General features: G+C 45.0%; 1 protein-coding gene and 1 pseudogene across 3 annotated transcripts in view; one reads left to right on the plus strand and one right to left on the minus strand.

Annotated features, from left to right (window-relative positions):
- Window positions 1–7,766: 7,766 nt before the first annotated feature.
- Window positions 7,767–16,535, plus strand: LOC148004822 (geranylgeranyl transferase type-2 subunit alpha pseudogene; annotated as a pseudogene).
- A 2,489-nt stretch (window positions 16,536–19,024) lies between these two features.
- Window positions 19,025–20,879, minus strand: part of Tmem71 (transmembrane protein 71) — a 39,090-nt gene continuing 37,235 nt past the window's right edge. For 2 of the 3 annotated variants that reach the window (XM_087559165.1, XM_087559164.1), the window contains one exon: window positions 19,025–20,529. In XM_087559165.1, the coding sequence (XP_087415291.1) occupies window positions 20,514–20,529 (16 nt within the window). In that variant the 3' untranslated portion in view covers window positions 19,025–20,513. 3 annotated transcript variants of the gene reach the window in all.

The raw sequence follows: 20,879 nt of genomic DNA on the forward strand, positions 1-20,879 counted from the left end.
GGTGACCTCTTCTTTAGTGCGGTAGAGCTATACCAGACCAAGGTGATTCCCTGATCTTCCCCCACTGCCACGCAAGCACTTCTCAGCCTGAGGGAATAAGAGAGGACACACCAGACAGACTTGCAGGCTATATGTGGGTAGCATTATTGTTGAATGAAGGGGAACTATCTAGGACCGTCCCGAGTTTTGCTTTTCATGCCAGCAACATGATACAGGACTGTGGTGAGGTCTGCAGGTGAAGTGGAGGAAGCATTAGGCTCCTGCAGATGCTCTATTAAGGAGGCAGCTGGCCTATGAGCCATTAAAGCCACATAGGCCTCTGCCTGTAGCAGTCATCCTGAAATGGACCAGAAGATGGATTTCTTCCTTCTCTGCAGCTCATTCATGGAAACTCTGGGATACTACTTTTGAGACCCGTGAGATAGAAATGGAAACAGATCACCATTCTCTTATGTGCTTTTATTTAGTCTTCCAGCTCATGGAGAAATTTCCCTTAGTTAGCAATTTTGATGGGGAAGGCTCTTGAACTATTTGATCTTTGAGCAATAGCTCTTTTTATACTGAAAGACCTACCCCATGAGTCTTAACTCAGAGCTGCAACAGGCTTGAATGAGCCCAGGCACGCCCAGATACCTAGGGCCGAGTCACCGTTAAAACTAACAGACCATAAAAGGAAAGGAATACAGAACAGACTAGGAGTACTGGATCTGGCAGGAAGGGATAAGCCCCTAGCCCCCGACATTCAGGACGTCCCAGCCCACACGTACTCTTTTACCATGTTACAACCTCATTCGAATATGATGCAAACCTGCCAATGTGTGTAGCTATACCTTATTACCTCATCATGTGAAATAACCAATCATATGTGAACATGTCTATATGCCTCGTTTAAATCCACCAATCCCCATAACTATGCATCTGCTTCTGTACACCCGCTTCTGCTTCCCCAAACCCTATAAAAGCCCCATGCTGGAGTTGCTGGGCACACAAGTCCTCTGAAGAGACTGTGTGCCCGCAGGTACCTGTGTTTTCCAATAAACCCTCTTGCTGATTGCATCCGAGGGGCCTCGGCTCGGTCATTGGGTGCTTGGGGTCTCCTCCTGAGGGAAAGGTCCTCTCCGGAGGTCTTTCATTTTGGGGGCTCGCCCGGGACCTGGAGATCCTCCGCCCAGAGATCACTGACCACCCACCGGGAGGTAAGCCGGCCGGCATCTGTCGTGTCTTGCCCTGTCTTGTCTTGTCTTGTCCTGTGCGCGTGTTCAGTTTGTCTCAGTTTTGGACTCAGATCTGGGTTTTAGTCGGAGGAGAAGGCCCAGGGCCTTCGGTGTCTCAGGGTTCAGGACCCTCAGCACCTCCGTTTAGGCAGGTCAGAGAAGGAGCTGACGAGCTCGGACTTCTCCCCCCGGCAGCCCTGGAAGATGTTCCAAGGGTGTCTGGAGCCCGGTTCTTTGAGGCTCAGCCCGTATCGGAAGGATACGTGGTTTTGGTTGGAGGAGAGGGTCCAGGACCCTCGGCACCTCCATCTGACTCTTTGTTTTGGGTTTTACGTCGAAGCCGCGCGGCACGTCTGTCTGTTATTTGTCTGATCATTGGATTTGTCTGTCTAATTTGTGCCCTAATTTTCTTTGAAGCTGCCATGGGACAATCGCTAACAACCCCCTTGAGTCTCACTCTAGACCATTGGAAGGACAACCGAGACCGAGCACGTGATCAGTCGGTCGAGATCAAGAAAGGAAAATGGCAGACCCTCTGCACGTCCGAGTGGCCCACTTACGATGTGGGATGGCCGGTGAATGGCACTTTTAACAAGACCTCTATTTTGCAGGTTAAGGACCTGATTTTCCGCCAGGAGCCGTACGGACACCCTGACCAGGTGCCCTACATTGTCACCTGGGAGAGCTTGGCATTTAGCCCTCCTCCTTGGGCAGAACCCTTTGTGGAGCCGAATTGGCTTCCTGTTTCCCCTAAACCTGTTTCCCCGAGCCCACCTGACCCTTTGGTTGCTTCTTCCTCTCTCTATCCTGCTCTAACTAAGGAAGAGTCTCCCAAAGTCCCTCCCCCGAAACCTGTCCTCCCAGAGGACCCAAATTCCCCCCTTATAGATCTCCTGTTGGAAGAACCTCCTCCATACCCTGTACCTACAACCCCGCCCAGAGAAGAGGAAGTGGAGCCGCCTGCTACACCGTGACATGAGGCGGCCCCTTCCCCTGTGGCTGGAAGACTGCGGGGTCGACGCGAGGTGGCGCCAGACTCCACCTCCCAGGCCTTTCCGCTTAGACAAGGGGCTGGCGGCCAGATGCAATACTGGCCATTCTCAGCGGCCGACATATATAACTGGAAACAACACAACCCCCCCTTTTCTAAGGATCCGGTGGCTCTCACCGACCTGATAGAATCTGTCTTGCTTACCCATCAGCCCACTTGGGATGATATCCAGCAACTTTTACAGGCCCTCCTGACCTCTGAGGAGAGGCAGAGAGTGCTCTTAGAGGCCAGGAAACATATTTTGGGGGACAATGGACGCCCCACCTTGCTCCCAGAAGAGATCGATGACGCATTCCCACTTACGAGACCTGATTGGGATTTCACCACGGCTGAAGGTAGGAGACACCTACGCCTTTATCACCAGTTGCTCCTAGCGGGTCTCCGAGGGGCGGCACGACGCCCCACCAATTTGGCTCAGGTGAAACAAGTGGTACAAGAGGCTGCGGAGACTCCCTCAGCCTTCCTAGAGAGACTTAAGGAAGCTTATTGCATGTATACCCCTTATGATCCAGATGATCCAGGACAAATGACAAATGTCTCCATGTCCTTCATCTGGCAGGCAGCACCAGATATCAGGGCCAAGCTACAGAGACTAGAAAATTTACAAGGGTATACATTGCAGGATTTACTTAAGGAGGCAGAAAGAATTTATAACAAGAGAGAGACACAAGAAGAAAAGGAAGATAGAGTACGTAGAGAAAAGGATGAGAGAGACCGAAAAAGGAGCAGAAAGTTGAGTTGAATCTTGGCCGCCGTAGTTCAGGGTCAAGAGAAAAGGGGAGAGAGGATGGGAGTTCGAAAGGGGCCAAAGCTAGATAAGGATCAATGTGCTTATTGCAAAGAAAGAGGACACTGGGCCAGAGATTGCCCTAAGAAACCCAGCGGGCTCCGAAGACCCCGCCCACAGACCTCCCTCTTGGCCCTAGATGAAGATTAGGGAGGTCAGGGCCAGGAGCCCCCCCCCCCGAGCCCAGGATAACTCTTGAAGTTGGGGGGCAGCCAGTCACCTTTCTGGTGGACACAGGAGCCCAGCACTCAGTCCTCACCCAGGCCCCTGGACAACTCAGCGACCGGACGGCCTGGGTACAAGGAGCCACTGGCAGCAAGAGATACCGTTGGACTACAAATCGACGGGTTCAGCTGGCTACTGGTAAGGTGACCCATTCCTTCTTACATGTTCCGGACTGCCCATACCCTCTGCTGGGCCGTGACTTGCTTACCAAATTAAAAGCTCAGATCCATTTTGAAGAAGGAGGGACCCGAGTAACTGGGCCCCGCGGTACTCCTCTTCAGATTTTAACCCTTCAGTTAGAAGATGAATATAGATTATATGAACCAGAACAGGACAAGCCAAAATCTCTAGAAATAGACTCTTGGGTCACGAAATTCCCACTAGCCTAGGTGGAGACTGGCGGGATGGGTTTGGCGCTCCAACAGCCTCTCCTAATTATCCAGTTAAAGGCCACCGTGACTCCTGTCTCCATTAAACAGTACCCCATGTCATGGGAAGCCTATCAGGGCATAAAGCCACATATCAGGAGGCTCTTAGACCAAGGCATCCTAGTCCCTTGCCGGTCACCCTGGAATATGCCTCTGCTACCTGTTAAGAAGCCCGGCACTGGAGACTATAGGCCGGTACAAGATTTGAGAAAGGTCAACAAAAGAGTAGAAGATATTCATCCAACTGTCCCAAACCCTTATAACCTACTCAGCACCCTGCCTCCCACCCATACTTGGTATACGGTCTTAGATCTGAAGGATGCTTTCTTCTGCCTCCGGCTGAGCCCAGAAAGCCAGCCCTTATTTGCTTTTGAGTGGAAAGACTCTGAAATGGGGCTTTCGGGACAGTTGACTTGGACAAGGTTTGAAACCACAGGGTTTCAAAAATAGCCCAACGCTCTTTGATGAGGCCTTACAACGGGACTTGGCTGACTTTCGAGTCCAGCACCCCACTCTTATACTACTTCAGTTTGTTGATGACCTTCTTCTAGGGGCCACTTCTGAGACAGCATGCCACCAGGGAATAGAATCCCTCTTGCAGACTTTGGGGCGATTGGGCTATCGAGCTTCTGCCAGAAAGGCTCAAATTTGCCAGACCCAGGTTACTTATTTAGGCTATCAACTAAGGGACGGACAGCGATGGCTGACTCCAGCTAGGAAACAGACCGTGGCCAACATCCCAGCCCCAAGAAATGGCCGACAGCTACGGGAATTCCTAGGAACGGCGGGATTCTGCCGCCTCTGGATTCCTGGGTTTGCCGAGATGGCAGCCCCCTTGTACCCTCTCACTAAACAGGGGGTGCTCTTCTGGTGGGGAGCAGAACAACAGGAGGCATTTGATAACATTAAACGGGCCTTGCTGTCCTCCCCTGCCTTGGGTCTCCCAGACATCACCAAGCCCTTTGAACTATTTGTGGATGAGAAACAAGGGTATGCTAAGGGGGTCCTAACACAAAGACTGGGACCCTGGAAGCACCCGGTAGCCTACCTGTCTAAGAACTTAGACCCTGTGGCCTCCGGTTGGCCACCATGCCTGAGAATGGTGGCAGCCATTGCCGTCCTAACTAAAGACGCTGGGAAGTTGACCTTGGGGCAGCCACTCACCATCCTGGCACCCCATGCAGTGGAGGCTTTGATAAAACAGCCCCCTGACCGCTGGCTCTCTAATTCCCGCATGACCCACTACCAAGCCTTGCTACTGGATGCGGAATGGGTCCAGTTTGGGCCCGTGGTCGCTCTCAACCCAGCCACTCTGCTTCCTTTGCCAGAGGAGGCAGAACAGCACGACTGTCTGCAGATCCTTGCAGAAGTACATGGAACCAGATCAGACCTATCGGACCGACCTCTCCAGGATGCTGACCATACGTGGTACACCGATGGTAGCAGCTACTTGGTGAACGGGGAATGGAAAGCTGGAGCCGCGGTCACTACGGAGGACAAAGTGATCTGGGCAAGCGCCTTGCCTGTTGGTACCTCCACACAGCAGGCTGAACTCATTGCCTTAACCCAGGCGCTCAAAATGGCAGAAGGTAAGAGGCTGAATGTATATACAGACAGCCGCTACGCCTTTGCTACGGCACACATCCATGGAGAGATCTACCGGAGAAGAGGGCTGCTCACATCTGAGGGTAAGGACATTAAGAACAAGACTGAAATTCTGGCCCTCCTGGCAGCTCTGTTCCTACCAAAAAGACTGAGCATTATACATTGCCCAGGGCATCAGAAGGGACACAGCCCCGAGGCACGGGGAAATCGGCTAGCTGACATCTCAGCGCGTGAGGCCGCCATGGGTTCTGTCCTTAAAAGACCAAGATCAACCCACGTCTCCACAGCCGGAACAGACCAGTTGGCTCTACACCACGGAGGACACAAAGCTCCTACAGAAAATGGGGGCCGTTTGGTACCCACAACTAAAACGGTGGGTCTACACAGGTAAAACAGTTATGCCTACGAAGATGACCTTTGAATTAATCTCCTACCTACATAAATTAACACACCTGGGACTCAAGAAGATGAAGACCCTCTTAAGACGAGAAGAGATTGACACCTACCTCCTGGGACGAGATCAGGCCTTGCGGGAGGTGACTGAAAGCTGCAGGGCCTGTGCTCAGGTAAACCCAGGAAAAGCTAAAATTGGACAAGGAGTCCGTCCCCGAGGACATCGGCCTGGTACCCACTGGGAAATTGACTTCACTGAAATCAAGCCTGGTATGTACGGACACAAATACCTCTTAGTGTTCATAGATACCTTCTCCGGATGGGTAGAGGCTTTCCCCACGAAACATGAAATGGCCAAGGTGGTGACCAAGAAGCTCCTCGAAGAAATCTTCCCCAGGTATGGAATGCCCCAAGTATTGGGGTCAGATAACGGGCCCGCTTTCGTCTCCCAGGTAAGTCAGTTGGTGGCCAAGTTATTGGGGATTGATTGGAAGTTATATTGTGCTTATAGACCCCAAAGTTCAGGACAGGTAGAGCGCATGAATAGAACAATTAAGGAGACTTTATCTAAATTAACGCTTGCAACTGGCTCAAAGGATTGGGTGTCCCTACTACTCCTAGTCCTATACCGGGCCCGGAATACACCGGGCTCCCATGGCCTGACTCCCTTTGAAATAGTATACGGGACCCCACCCCCATTTATCAATTTCTTTGATTCAAATATCACTGAATTCGCTAATAGCCCTTCCTTGGCAGCACATCTTCAGGCCCTACAAATCGTGCAGAGAGACATCTGGAAACCTCTAGCCGCGGCCTACCAAGACAGGCTTGAACAACCGACGGTGCCGCACCCGTTCCAGATCGGAGACACCGTGTGGGTGCGCAGACATCAGACCAAGAATCTCGAGCCTCGGTGGAAAGGACCCTATACAGTTCTCCTGACTACCCCGACAGACTTGAAGGTAGACGGAATTGCAGCTTGGATCCACGCATCTCACGCCAAGGCAGCCCGACCTGAGGAAATGGCAGATCACAACATCGCGCCCCAAACATGGAAGGCTCAACGCACTCAAAACCCCCTAAAGCTAAGATTTTCACGTTGTTGCTCTTAACTGTCTTATGGACTAGGGGTGGGGCGAGTCTGGGGGCTAGCCCCCACCAGGTATATAATATGTCCTGGATAATAACTAATTTAGAGACGGGCTGGTCTCAAGTCCTAGCTAATGGTAAGCATGCTGAAGGAACCTGGTGGCCCCCTTTGACTTTTGACCTTTGTCAACTGGCTAAGGACTCCTGGGAGCATACTGAGCGGACTCCCCACAACTCATACCCACCCTGCAGACACTCTGATTGGTATACTTGTCCCGGAGGTAAGAGGACCCGGGGGGCTGGGGATTTAGCTCAGTGGTAGAGCGCTTACCTAGGAAGCGCAAGGCCCTGGGTTCGGTCCCCAGCTCCGAAAAAAAGAACCAAAAAAAAAAAAAAAAGAGGACCCGGGAGTGCGGAGGTCCTGAGACCTTCTACTGCACTAAGTGGGGGTGTGAGACTTACACTCGAGGATGGTGGGGGACCAAGAAGGGGGACTTAGTGGCCTTCTCCCCTGAGACTCCAGGCGAATCTCGAATTACAATAGAATTCAGGGATCAAAGTAAAAACACAGACTGGAAGGTGGGGCGTAGGTGGGGGATATGGTTGTATACCCCTGGCCATACTAACCCAGGACTGTTCTCCCTCCAACTGGTGAGAGAACAGGTCAGACAAGAGATTGGTCCAAACCCAGTCCTCATGGATCAAAAGCCCCCTTCCCGACCAGCACCAGCACTGCCCCCGGTCGGACCCCCACTATGGCTAAACACCCCTCAGAACTCCGGGAATATCTTGACAACTCCCTCCCCGACTAGGGACCCTTCCACACCGGCCCCTCGGCTGCTAGGAACGGGAGACCGGCTAATCAACTTAGTGACCGGGCATACTTGGCATTCAATTATTCAGAACCTGACAAGACCCAAGAATGCTGGCTGTGCCTGGTCTCTAGCCCGCCCTATTATGAGGGTGTGGCAGTCATGGGGAATTATACTAATCAGATCACGGCCCCGGCCAGCTGCACAACCCTCCCTAGCCATAGGCTGACGTTGCCGGAAGTCTCAGGACAGGGATTCTGTATAGGGACCATACCCCCCACTCACCAGGTCCTCTGCGCTATCACCAAGAGGATCCCCACTGGAAGCTATTACCTAGCAGCTCCTACAGGCACCTATTGGGCCTGTAACACCGGATTGACACCTTATATCTCCGCCGCAATCCTCCGCAGATCCTCCGACTACTGTGTACTGGTAGAAATTTGGCCTAAGGTCACCTACCATGGGCCCGAGTACATATACTCACATTTTGAGGGGCTGACTCGATTCAGGCGAGAACCCATCACCATGACCCTAGCTCTACTCTTAGGAGGAATCACTTTAGGAGGAATGGCTGCAGGTATAGGGACGGGGACCACCGCCCTCATTGAAACGGGTCACTTTCGTCAGCTACAAGCGACCATGAATGCAGATCTAAAAGCTATCGAGGAATCCGTGAGTGCATTAGAAAAGTCCTTAACATCTTTGTCTGAAGTAGTCTTACAAAATAGGAGAGAGCTAGACATGCTGTTCCTTCGCGAAGGAGGGCTATGTGCTGCTCTAAAAGAAGAATGTTGTTTCTATGCAGACCATACAGGATTAGTGAGAGATAACATGGCTAAGCTCCGAGAACGCTTGGCCCAGAGACAGAAGCTGTTTGATTCCCAACAAGGCTGGTTCGAGGGGTGGTTTAACCGATCCCCTTGGTTTGCTACCCTGGTGTCCATCTTGATGGGACCCTTAATCATCCTCCTCCTAATCCTCCTCTTTGGCCCCTGCATTCTAAACAGATTGATGCAGTTCATAAAGAACAGACTCTCAGTCATTCAGACGCTTGTTCTCACCCAACAATACCAGAGGGTAAGACAACAGGAAGAGATTCCTTAGAATTCGATTTGAGTAAAGGATTTTACTCAAGTCTAAAAGAAAATGGGGGAAAATGAAAGACCTACCCCATGAGTCTTAACTCAGAGTTGCAACAGGCTTGAACGAGCCCAGGCACGCCCAGATACCTAGGGCCGAGTCACCGTTAAAACTAACAGACCATAAAAGGAAAGGAATACAGAACAGACTAGGAGTACTGGATCTGGCAGGAAGGGATAAGCCCCTAGCCCCCGACATTCAGGACGTCCCAGCCCACACGTACTCTTTTACCATGTTTTACCATGTTACAACCTCATTCGAGTATGATGCAAACCTGCCAATGTGTGTAGCTATACCTTATTACCTCATCATGTGAAATAACCAATCATATGTGAACATGTCTATATGCCTCGTTTAAATCCACCAATCCCCGTAACTATGCATCTGCTTCTGTACACCCGCTTCTGCTTCCCCAAACCCTATAAAAGCCCCATGCTGGAGCTGCTGGGCGCGCAAGTCCTCTGAAGAGACTGTGTGCCCGCAGGTACCTGTGTTTTCCAATAAACCCTCTTGCTGATTGCATCCGAGGGGCCTCGGCTCGGTCATTGGGCGCTTGGGGTCTCCTCCTGAGGGAAAGGTCCTCTCCAGAGGTCTTTCAATACCCCTTTCTCGTTAGCAATCTGGAGAGGGGAGAGCACTATAGTAGTTTGGACAAGCCTGATCCACTTGAAATTTAGAGCACCTAATTTCTTGAGAAAGTCAAGATGCCTTTATGTTAGCTATATGATGTATGGAATGAAAATTGTCATACCTGCTACATTAACCAATTACCCCCTAGAAATGTAACCAATAAGGTATGTGCTGTATATTAACTATGCTCATATATATATGCATGTATATGAGTATATGTATATATGTATATATGCACATATATTTCAGATTTAATACTATATCATAGACTATAAAATTATATTCTCTATTCCATATCTGTCATGCATAGCTATATTATAAATATTCATTAATAAATCCTATTGGTTCTATTCTCTGGAGGACTTTGACAGTATAGTCAATATATATATATAATGTATTATATATATATGCTCATTTCCTCTGGAAGAGCAGCAAGCTTTCTTAACTGATGAGCTATATCTATGGCTCTACCAAGGGCAATGATTATAATATTTATAGGATTGCTAATATTGGCAAGTACAAAATCATTTGGAGTAGCTCACAACTTAGAGATTCAAGTGAGACACTATGTAGCTGTCTTCGTCCTATAAGCTGGAAAGTCAGGCAAGATGGATGTTGACATTATTTGTTGCTGGCTGAGTTCCTTCTTTTTCAAAAAGCCTCACTCTTCATTCATGAAGACATCTAAATAAGTAGAGATGGCACCCTCACATTGTGCAAGGCAATATGTTTTGCTTAATACCCATCCTTGTAAACATTATTTACATTTTAAAAATATTTTCTCAGCAGTGTTGAAACCAGTATTGATCAAACTATGGAGCATCATAGATTAATCAAGTTGACACGCAGCATTAACCTGCCAGAGGGGCTGTCAGGGTATTTGATAGATTGTGTAATGCATTCCTTGCCAAGGGCAGGTTCTGGCTAAAGGTATGTTCCCTAATGGTTCTTTGCTTTCCTTAGTATTTTCAAGGAAGAATTAACATAAAATACTGACATCTCTGACCTTACATTTTCTTGTTTTTTTTTTAAAAAAAGATTTTATTTATCTATGCATCACCTTGTCTCTGAAGCATATTTGATACTAGAGGTTACACATTTGATTAGTTTTCAGTCACATGCTCCTTGAAAGACAATTTTTCCTTCACTAAGAAACTTTAGGGTTTCCAGAAAGCATAGGGTGATTATCTGGTGATCAAGAATTGCAATGATTGATAAAATTTGTTTATAGATAAATAAGATAAATGACTATAGATTCTATGTAGTTTCTAGAGCAACAAGATAATGTTGGTAGTAAAGATCTTTAGAAGACTCATATAAACCAATGTATTTTTTTTAGCAAAATTTGTATCTCTATTAGTGCTGATGTACATTTTCTGTAAGAGGGAGTTCTAGTTTCATTTATATTACTGTGATGAAATGCCCTGACTATAAGGAACTTAGGAGAGAAATGAATGTGTTTCAGCATGAAATCCTAGGTTATACTTTATCTCTTTAGGGAGTAAAGGCAGGAACTTGACTCAAACTGGTCACAACACGTCTGGTCAAGAGCAAAAAGAAATGAATGCTCATGTGTTTACTTGCTTATGCCCACACTGATTTCTCTAAAACAGTTCAGGATAGCCTTCTGAGGAAATGACATCACCTGCAATAGACTGAGTCATTCCTCATCCATTAATTTAAATATGATAATCCCATATGGATATGCCAATAAGACAAGACAATGAAGACAACTCCTCCATGAGTCTCTTTTCTCTGGTAATTTCAGGTTGTGTTGACAATTAAAGCTAATTATAGTGAGTGTTCTATCTTTTTTATCTTGTTCATATTCCAATTCTTATTCTGAAGCCCTCGTGCCAGTGTGATGGTATTAACAAGTGGAGATTTGGGTGGGGAAAAGAACAAGATCATGAGGGTGACCTCCTGTGAACGGGCTCAGTGGCTTTATAGAAAGAGGAAGGTATGGCGTCTTTCTCCTCTATGTGAGGATCCAATGAGAAGATGGCCATTTTCTAACTGATAAGAGTGTCCTCACCACACACTGTGATTAGGATTCAGACTTCTCACCCTTCTGATTTATGAGAAATGAATGTTACTATTTAAATTATGACATACATAATTTTATCTAGCATCTAAAACTAATAGCTCCAATGAGCAACTCTTTGAATCATACCATCACCAGTGACTATATTGCATTCTTCTTGTTTTGCACAATACTTTCTTTACCTATGAGACAAAGTTCTTGAAGGCAGATGGCAAGTTGTAAATTAACTTTTGTCTAGTTCAATTCTTGCTTAGTATGTTCTTAAAAATAACAATAAGTACTGGCTGAACTTTAGAACTTGAGTTACTCCCTCTACACATATTTTTCTACTTTGATACACTGATGTGACATAAACTTCACACAGATTGGAGGCTAGAGGCATGCTTTCTTTGAAATATATGAAAATTGTCATACCTGCTACATTAACAAATTACCCCATAGAAATATAACCAATAAGGTATGTGCTGTATACTAACTATGCTCACATAAATATATTTATATATACACATATACATTTATATATCATATTAAATACTATATCATATACTATATTATATATTCTATTAATACAGTAGACTACAAAATTATATTCTTTATTCCATATCTGTTATACATAGCTATATTATAAGTATTAATTAATAAATCCTATTGGTTCTATTCTCTGGAGGACTTTGACAGTATAGTTAATATATATATATGTATACATGTGTATAATATATATGTATACATATGTATATAGCATGTGGTCTGGTTATAATAATGAAAAAGTACAAATTTATATATTATAGCTCATTTTCCATATTTTTAGTATTTTAAAAACAAAATATTTTAAAATAATGGTTTCTGACTAATATTTCAGTTATTGAACTGAAACTGTCTGCTTTGGTGTACATTGCCAGGAGCTTGGCTCTTGACCTATGGTTGGGCTATGCAGATATTCACTAAATAAATGAGATTCTAGAATCAATACACACAAATGTCATCTTTTGATGCAAACATGAAAATACTCATCAAAAGTTGTAAATACTCAGGACACAGACTCCATATCATTGGGCATCTGCTGTGTATGGTGGATAATCTTGATTGTTAAATTGTTCTGATTATAATCAACTAAGAGGTTTACCTCTGGGCAGATCTGTGAGAGAAATTACAGGCAGAATTAACTAATAGCAGAAAACATCCTCCAGAGGATGAGGTCAGGTTGGAGGAAAAAGCAATGATACTTACCTGCCAGCGTTTACTTCTTCCTAGTAATTATATTTATCCCATTGTTGTGGCTGCTGCTGCCATTTGCTGCCACCAGACACCAGCGTCTTCTGGTTCCTGCATGGGCTAAAGCCCAGTAGATTACTAAGCAAACTCCATGACCTCAGCACCACATTGGCGCTACTAAGATTAATGTTACCAAATCAACAGCAGGGGAGAATGGTCAATGCTACTTCCAAGTCTCTCCAAAAACCTGTATCATTTTTGTTTTAAGATTATTCCTGTTTATAAAGAGTTATATGTGAATCAGCTATTAAATAATAATTACTTTTTTCTACTCCTCCACCGAAGATATCAGTCACAGAAAGTGAGTTCCTTGGCAGATTTCCAGGTCTCAATATGACTTGCTTATACATAGGGATTCACCATTGCTATATACATTGCTTATACACAAGGATTCACCATTGCTACCTGGTCATGTTAAAGTTTTAATAACTGAACTCAGAGAATCACTTTACGCGCACTTAGTAATTTACTTACAAGGAAACATATCATAAGAATATAGTGCATGAACAGATGAAACAATACACAGAGCCAAATAAAGAGCCAGATGAGTTTGGGTGCATCGTCCATATTTCCTGCATGTGGAAAATAACCAAGAAGGTCTCCAAATGCTACACCTGACATATTTAGTGGAGGCTCCATCACATGGTTGTGGTCAGCAGTTAGCTCAGTTTCTGTCTCTCTTTTCTTCTCTAGGACATGAAGGGACATAGAATTCCAGGCTTCTAATCGTGCTCTGCTCTGTCTAACGGCCAGTTCCCTTCCTGTAGGTGTCCAGGAATTCATCAAGTGTGTCTTCATTAGACTGGAAGATACACATGACTTCCAGAAAATCCCAGGGGGTTTAGCAGTTCTATGTAAGATTCTCCCATCATCACTATTACCCAGGATATTACCAGGGTTTTCCTGGCTCTGTATTAAAGGGCAGGACCAGGGACCAGGTGCCCATTTCCTATTCTGTTACAAAATTATAAATGTTTTGTTACCGTTACAAATTTTATAAAACCTTAAACAGGGTTAGAAATGGTTGATCAGTTTATTTTCTTTTATTAACCCCAAACTTTGTACAGCAGATCAGTGATGCCGGGGGTTGAGGTCATGAGTCAGTACCAAGCAGGCTGCAAAACGTAATATATACCCCTATCTTGCTCTGGGTTTAAAAGGTACCACATGTATAAGCAGGTTTTCCCTTTCTGGGAAATAATTGGTCACCAGCACAAGAAGGGGAGGGAGGGCAGGAGGGACAGGGTTTAGAGGATCATGAGTATGACAGAATGACTTCCAGGAACAGCTCCAGTAAGAGAGAGCAAGTTTATTGTTGTAAACAAGGACTGTATAGACCTTGGGAAGTGAGTGGGGGTTTTCAAGATTGGTGTACATTATTGGCTGGGGCTGGGGTTCCAGGGATGATTCATTTCCATGAAGAGGAATTCCAAGAACACGCTGGGCAGGTTCTTATGGGTGAGGAAGTTGAATCTGTAATCTGGCCAAAGACTACATGAGGTGGGGGGTGGGTAGAGGTAATAATAGGCTGGAACATGTAGGCTAAGAACACGGAGAGAGCTGTCCTAATCCTGGTGGTCTCAGGATGAGATTTTTCAGGAGTGAATCTCAGTCTTGTTCCAGGGAAGCTTCCCCAGTTGCACATGCCCACATTTTCCCCCCAATAAAGTTTAATTGTTGCTTTGGGCTAAAATATGTCAATTTTAGAAATCCCAGGAAATCTTGATAAGCAACAGATGCTTTCTTAGTTTATTTAGCAATTATGAATGTTTTGTGGCAACTCCAAAGAGTAAGTTTATCTTGTGGCTCTTCTCCAGTAAAATTTGAGACAATGACTTCATTGAGGAAGTCGGAAAAATCGCAGGATCACACTCCACCACCTTCAAGGAGGCAAAAGAGCTGGACTGTGAAGCAGAAGTCATTTGTAAATGATGTAAAACCTTATCCCAAAGTCCAGTCCCTCTTCTCTGGAGATCATTGTCTTAGTTAGGGTTTTATGGCTGTGAACAGACACCATGACCAAGGCAACATTATAAGGAAAATATTCCCCCAGTGCAGGCTGAATGGGCTACCTCTTGACCCCCCCTCCCCTGTCCCCAGTGCTGAGTTGAAACCGTGGAGGCACCTGAAGGCCAAGACATCCGAAGAGCAGGCAGAGGCCAGAAGGCTAGAGTGGGAGCAGAAGCTAAAGCTCTACCTGTCAGCCACTCAAGCTGTCTTCCAGAAGCAGCCGGCTGGCGAGCTGGTTGAATCAGTGCTACAACTGACAAGCCAGATTCTGAGAGCCAGCCCTGATTTTGCCACCTTCTGGAACTGTCGCAGAGAAGTGCTCCAGCAGCTAGAAACCCAGAAGTCCCTGAGGAGTTGGCTGCTCATTCGAAGGCAGAACTAAGCTTCCTAGAGAGCTGTCTGCATGTGAACCTTAAGTCCTATGGCACTCGCAGCATGGCTGCTGGCTGCTAAGCTGCCTGCCTAAGCCCAACTGGGCCTGGGAGCTGGAGCTGTGTGCTTGCTTCCTCCAGGCAGATGAGCGGATGAGTGGAGCTTTCATTGCTGGGACTTTGTAACTTCACAGGTTGCTGTCACCCCTGCAGTGGAACCCACCTTCACTGTGCAGCCTCATCACCAGAAACTTCTCCAAATATTCCTCCAGGCATTATCGCTCCTGCCTCTTGCCCCAGCTGCACCCTCCTCCAGACTCCTGCCCACAGGGACTGCTGAAAGAGCTGACATTGGTGTGAAATGCCTTCTTTACTGACCCCAGTGATCAGAGTGCCTGGTTCTATCGCTGCTGGCTCCTAGATCAGGCAGAGCCCCAAGATGTTCATTCTGTGCTGCCTGCATGTGAGCTGGGAAGAGGCCTGTCTGTCAGTCTGCTTTTCTCATCCCCTGAGAGTGGGCTCCGGGATGAGAACCTTGCTACTCTTGGTTGATGAGGCACCTTTGAGTGTGGAGTGGAGTACTCCAGATGGCAGGAACTGGCCCAGCCATGTCTGGCTCCGTGACCTGCCCACTGCTTCTTTCTCAATAACCAGTTGCTCAGCACACTTCAAGGTCATCTGGACAGGAAGTGATGCCCAAAAGGAATGCATGCTTTTAATAGATCATCAGGTGTGCTTTTGCTCAGACCCAGCTATTGATGAACAGCTCTTTAGGTGTGAGTTGTTAGTAGAAAAGTCCACAATGCTACAGTCTGAGCTTGAATCCTGTAAGGAGCTGCAGAAGCTGGAGCCTGAGAATAAATGGTGCCTGCTTACCATCATCCTCCTGGTGCAGGCACTGGACCCTCTCTTCTATGAGAAAGAAACACTGCAGTACTTCAATAACCCCAAAGCCATGGTCCCAATGAGAACAGCCTACTTGGATGATCTGCACAGCTGGAAAAGTGTTCTCAAGATGGAGTACGCCGACGTGTGTGTGCTGCACCTGGCTCACAAGGATCTGACTGTGTTCTGCCATCTGGAACAGCTGCTCTTGGTCACCCGTCTTGATCTGTCCCATAATCATCTCCCAGCCTTGCCCCCAGCCCTGGCTGCTCTGCACTGTCTTGAGGTCCTGCAGGCCAGTGATAATACCCTGGAGAACTTGGATGGCTTGGCTAACCTTCCCAGGCTGCAGCAGTTGTTACTATGTAATAACCACCTCCATCAGTCTGCAACACTCCAGCCTCTTGTCTCCTGCCCCAAACTAGTCCTCCTCAACCTTCAGGGCAACTTGCTGTGCCAGGAAGAGGGGATCCTGGAGCATCTGGCTGAGATTGTACCATCTGTCAGCAGCATCCTCACCTAGGAGACCCTGCTTTACCCTTACCCTTTAACTTATTGGGGCTGAATAAAGAATGGAGAGGTTCCTCTAAAAAAGAACAAGAAGTAGAAAAAGAACAATATTTAAATTTAATTGGGGCTGGCTTACAGGTTCAGAGGTTCAGTCCATTACCATCAAGGCAGGAGCATGGCAGCAGCATCCAGCCAGGCATGGTTCAGGCAGAGCTGAGAGTTCTATTTCTTTATCTGAAGGCTGTTAGTGGAAGACTGACTTCCAGGCAGCGAGGACTAGGGTATTAAAGCCCACTCCCACAGTGACACACATATTTCAACAAGGCCACACCTATTCCAACAAGGCCACACTTTCAAATAGTGCTACTCCCTGGAGCAAGAATGTACAAAGCATCACAAACATGTACTTAGAGTTTCTAGGTTCTTGATAATACTGGAAGAAAGGAAACTATGGAGACAGAAGCATCAATGAATCAATGATTACATTATCTTAAAACCTTATTCTTATGACCATCATCTCTACAGAAAAGACTTCCAATAGAGGAATTGGAACACAAACCCAGCTACAAAACCATCAACCCAAAATTTGTCCTACCTACAAGATGTGCAGGGGTAAAGGAGTAGAAATTAAGAGAATGGCTAACCAATGTCTGGACCAGCTTAAGACCCAGGTCATGAGACAGTGTCCAACCCTGACACTCTTTATGGTGTTCTGATATACTTACCAACAGGTGCCTAGCATAAATGTCATCAGAGAGGCTTTACCAAGCAACTGATTGAAACAAATGAAGTGGCCTAGAGACAAACAATAAGTGGAACTTGGGGATTTTTGTGGAAGAGGGAGAGGAAGGATTCAAGGAGCAAGAGAGGTCAAAGACACCAAAACAAAACAAAACAAACAAACAAACAAATCAGAAAAAAAACACCCTACAGAATCAACTAACCTGGGTCTGTAGGGGCCAAACAGAGACTGAATAGCCAACCAAAGAGCACACATGGGATGGACCTTGGCCTTCTACATATAAGTAACAGCTGTGCATCTTGGTCTTTCTGTGAGGTTCCTAACAGAAGGAGCAGGGGCTGTCTCTGATGATGCTGCTTGCCTTTGGATCCCTTTCCCCTAACTGGGCTGCTATGTCTAGCCTCAACTGGAGATGAGCCTAGGACTACCACAACCTGATATGCCAAGGGAGGTTGATATCCATGGGAGGCCTTCTCTTTTCTTAGGAGAAACAGAGACAGTATTGGAGGGAGGGTAGGTGAAAAGGAGGGGCTTGGAGGAGAAAAGGGAGGAGAAGCTATGATTAAGATGTACAACAAATAAATTAATAATAATAAAAATCTCATGTATAACTGCTTTTGAAGCCCTTTGGGGACAGAATAGTTCTGCTAAGAAACGCTATTGAGAAAGTTGGATGTTCTTATCTAATGCTGTGTGATAAAATATCTTTCATAAGAAACTACAGGTTGAAAGGATTAATTGAGTGCACGGTTTTAAAGGTTTTAACCTGTGGTTACTTGAAGAAAAACATGATAGAGAGACAATACTGAAACAAAGGAATTTACCTCATGGCAGCTTGGAGAGGGAGGGGCCAAGTTCCACTATGACTTTTAATCATATGTTTCCAGTCACACATCTAGGGCCATGTTCCAAAGTTGCTACCACTTCTCAAATGTGTGGGCCAAGCCTTCAACATCAGAGCATGTGGGGGCATTCCAGATCAAACTACAACATACCATATACAGTAATTCAGACCTGTTGAAGTCTTAAATATAAGCTCTGAGACAATGGAAAGCACCAAAGGGAGTTTGTGGACATTGACGTCAGCAGTGATTTGGGGGGCGGGTGTTTTTAGTTTTGTTGTTGTTGCTGTTGTTGTTGCTGCTGCTGCTGCTGCTGTTGTTGACGATGATGATGGCTTTACTACCACACCAAATCTCAGGCAACAAGAATAAAAATAAGCACATGGGAACATTTTAAATTAAAAACTTATGCACAGCAAAACCAAAAAATCAACAAAGTAAAAAATTCAAGCAAAGGGTTTAGAAAAATATTTGTTTGCTATGTATCTCGTAAAATACATAGGATGGTCATACAATTTAAAGTGGAAATACACAGCCAGTCTTGAAGATTTGTGCTTATCCTCACAGCACTCAGAAGCCTGGGTTAGAAGGGTTGTCATGAATTTAAAGTCAGTCAGAGTTGCATAGTGAATTCTAGGCTACTTTTGGACTGTAGAGTGAGAAATCCTTTCTCTGAAATCAAATAAATAAATAATAAACAAGCAAATAAAAAGACAAAACACACATAAACTAGTAGAAAATGAATAAGAAATCTAAATGATCAAGGTCAATAGATATGTGAAAAGGTATATGGAGGTAGACAAATATAAATTATACATATACATATACACATACTGTATATGTAATTTGATGGTGAGTCTTCTTACTTAAATAGGTAAGAACTTATATAAGTTTATTCAACCAAAAATGTACAGAAACCAAATGGCATTCGTTACTTTTCTTACTGCTTTGACAAAATACCTGACAAACGTAAGTTAAGGAATGGAAGGTTTATTTGACTCAAGGTTTAAGGGGATACAGTCCATGATAAGAAAACAAGGCGCCAGAACCTGAATAAATGGTCACATTGTGTCCACAGTCAAAAAGAGAGAGAGAAAGATGAGTGCTGGTGCTCAGCTCTCTTATTTCCTTCCTCTTTTTTATTCTGTCAAGGACATTTTTATTCTTTTTATTCTGCTCACAGGATATATTGGTACCCAAACTCAGGGTAAGTCTTCTCTCTTCAACCTTTCTAGAGACAATTATGTAGACAGACCTAGAATTGAGTCTCATGGGTAATACTAAATATAGTCATGTTGACAATGAATGCTAACCATTGTAGATGTAAAAGGGATTAATTTGTTATTAATTTTAAAGTATGTAGTTTTATATACAGACGTTTCTTACCATGGAGCATCCTTAGCAGGCTATATTTGAAAGTTCCTGGTGAGAGGCAAGAATACTCAATGTCTTTCAGCCCACTCTACAGCTTTACCTTTTTCATGTGCTTTAAAACACCAATTTTTCCTTCATTTTGAACTTAAAGAAATTTTACTTATCATATTTTCATCACAACATAAATAAAAGATGACCATTATTCCCCAGAAATTAAAACAAAAAACCTAGTAAGGAAAATTGTACAAAAGAAGAATTCATAATCCAAGGAATGGCTCTCCCTGCTCATTTCCCATCAATGTCTGCCTTCCTCTTAGCCTATTTCCTGTTACTATAATAAAATATCCAAGGCAGAATACTGAGTGATGAAAAGGGATAGCATCACGTCACATGGTGGATATGGGAGGAAGTGATCATATAGCTGGACAGAAAGCCAGAGACAGATTGAGGGACTGACCATTTATACTGAGGGAAGTTCTCTCAGATGTAAGGATATCTCACTGGCCCTGTTTCTTAAAAGGTCTACCACCTCTTAACATTGCCACACTGACAATCAAAGTTTCAACACATAGACATCTGGAGGCAAACCATAGCACCTATTTTCACCATCCAAAATCAATGTACATTTTCAAATGCATACATTTATTGTATTGTATGTACAAACTGTGTCTATTTCCTATGTGTCTTTTATGAATAACATAAGCTGTTTAGTTAAAGTAGGTTAGCAAGGCATAGCTGCATGATGGCGACATGAGATATTCATGGTTCGAGCCTCTCACAGAATTCTCTATTCAAAATAAATGTTTGAGGTCCACTGTATTAGAGACAACCAGGGAGCATTACTCCAAGTGGTCTGTCCTCTGTTATTTTCCCTTGTCCTGTCCTTTTTAGCTGACAGTGTTTTTGAAAGAAAGGAAAATTAATATTATTGTCATGAACCAATTACTATTACATGTGGAGATTAGAGTTTTTTTTAAAAGAAAACAACATTAACTTTTCTGTTATCCATTCCCTTTCAATAAAGTGGTTGATTCCAAGAAGACTCCAAATTACTGTTCCCAGATGGAGGACATTCATCACATGTATTCCTCAAGTGCTGTCAAATCTAGATTAGAGAAAGGAGAAAATAAATGAATAAATGAATAATTCTCTCTCTCTCTCTCTCTCTCTCTCTCTCTCTCTTACACACACACACACACACACACACACACACACACACACACACACACACAATTGCATTATCTAATCATACACAAACTAACCTGAACAATATCAGCTAGGAAGAGTGGAGCCTCAATTTAAGTTTACTCTATACCAATTTCCCCAGTTTTCAGTGCCCTTTTCTCTGAAGCCAGGCAGCTTTTGACCTTTAAAGTTTACCAAGGAAATTGGCAAATTACCGTTTTATAACTGTTTTATCAGCATCATGCCAGGAGTAGAGCCTAGAGTAGTCTT

Source organism: Rattus norvegicus, chromosome 7 (assembly GCF_021556685.1).
Source record: "Rattus norvegicus strain SHRSP/BbbUtx chromosome 7, alternate assembly SHRSP_T2T, whole genome shotgun sequence".
In the NCBI taxonomy this organism is placed as follows: domain Eukaryota; kingdom Metazoa; phylum Chordata; class Mammalia; order Rodentia; family Muridae; genus Rattus; species Rattus norvegicus.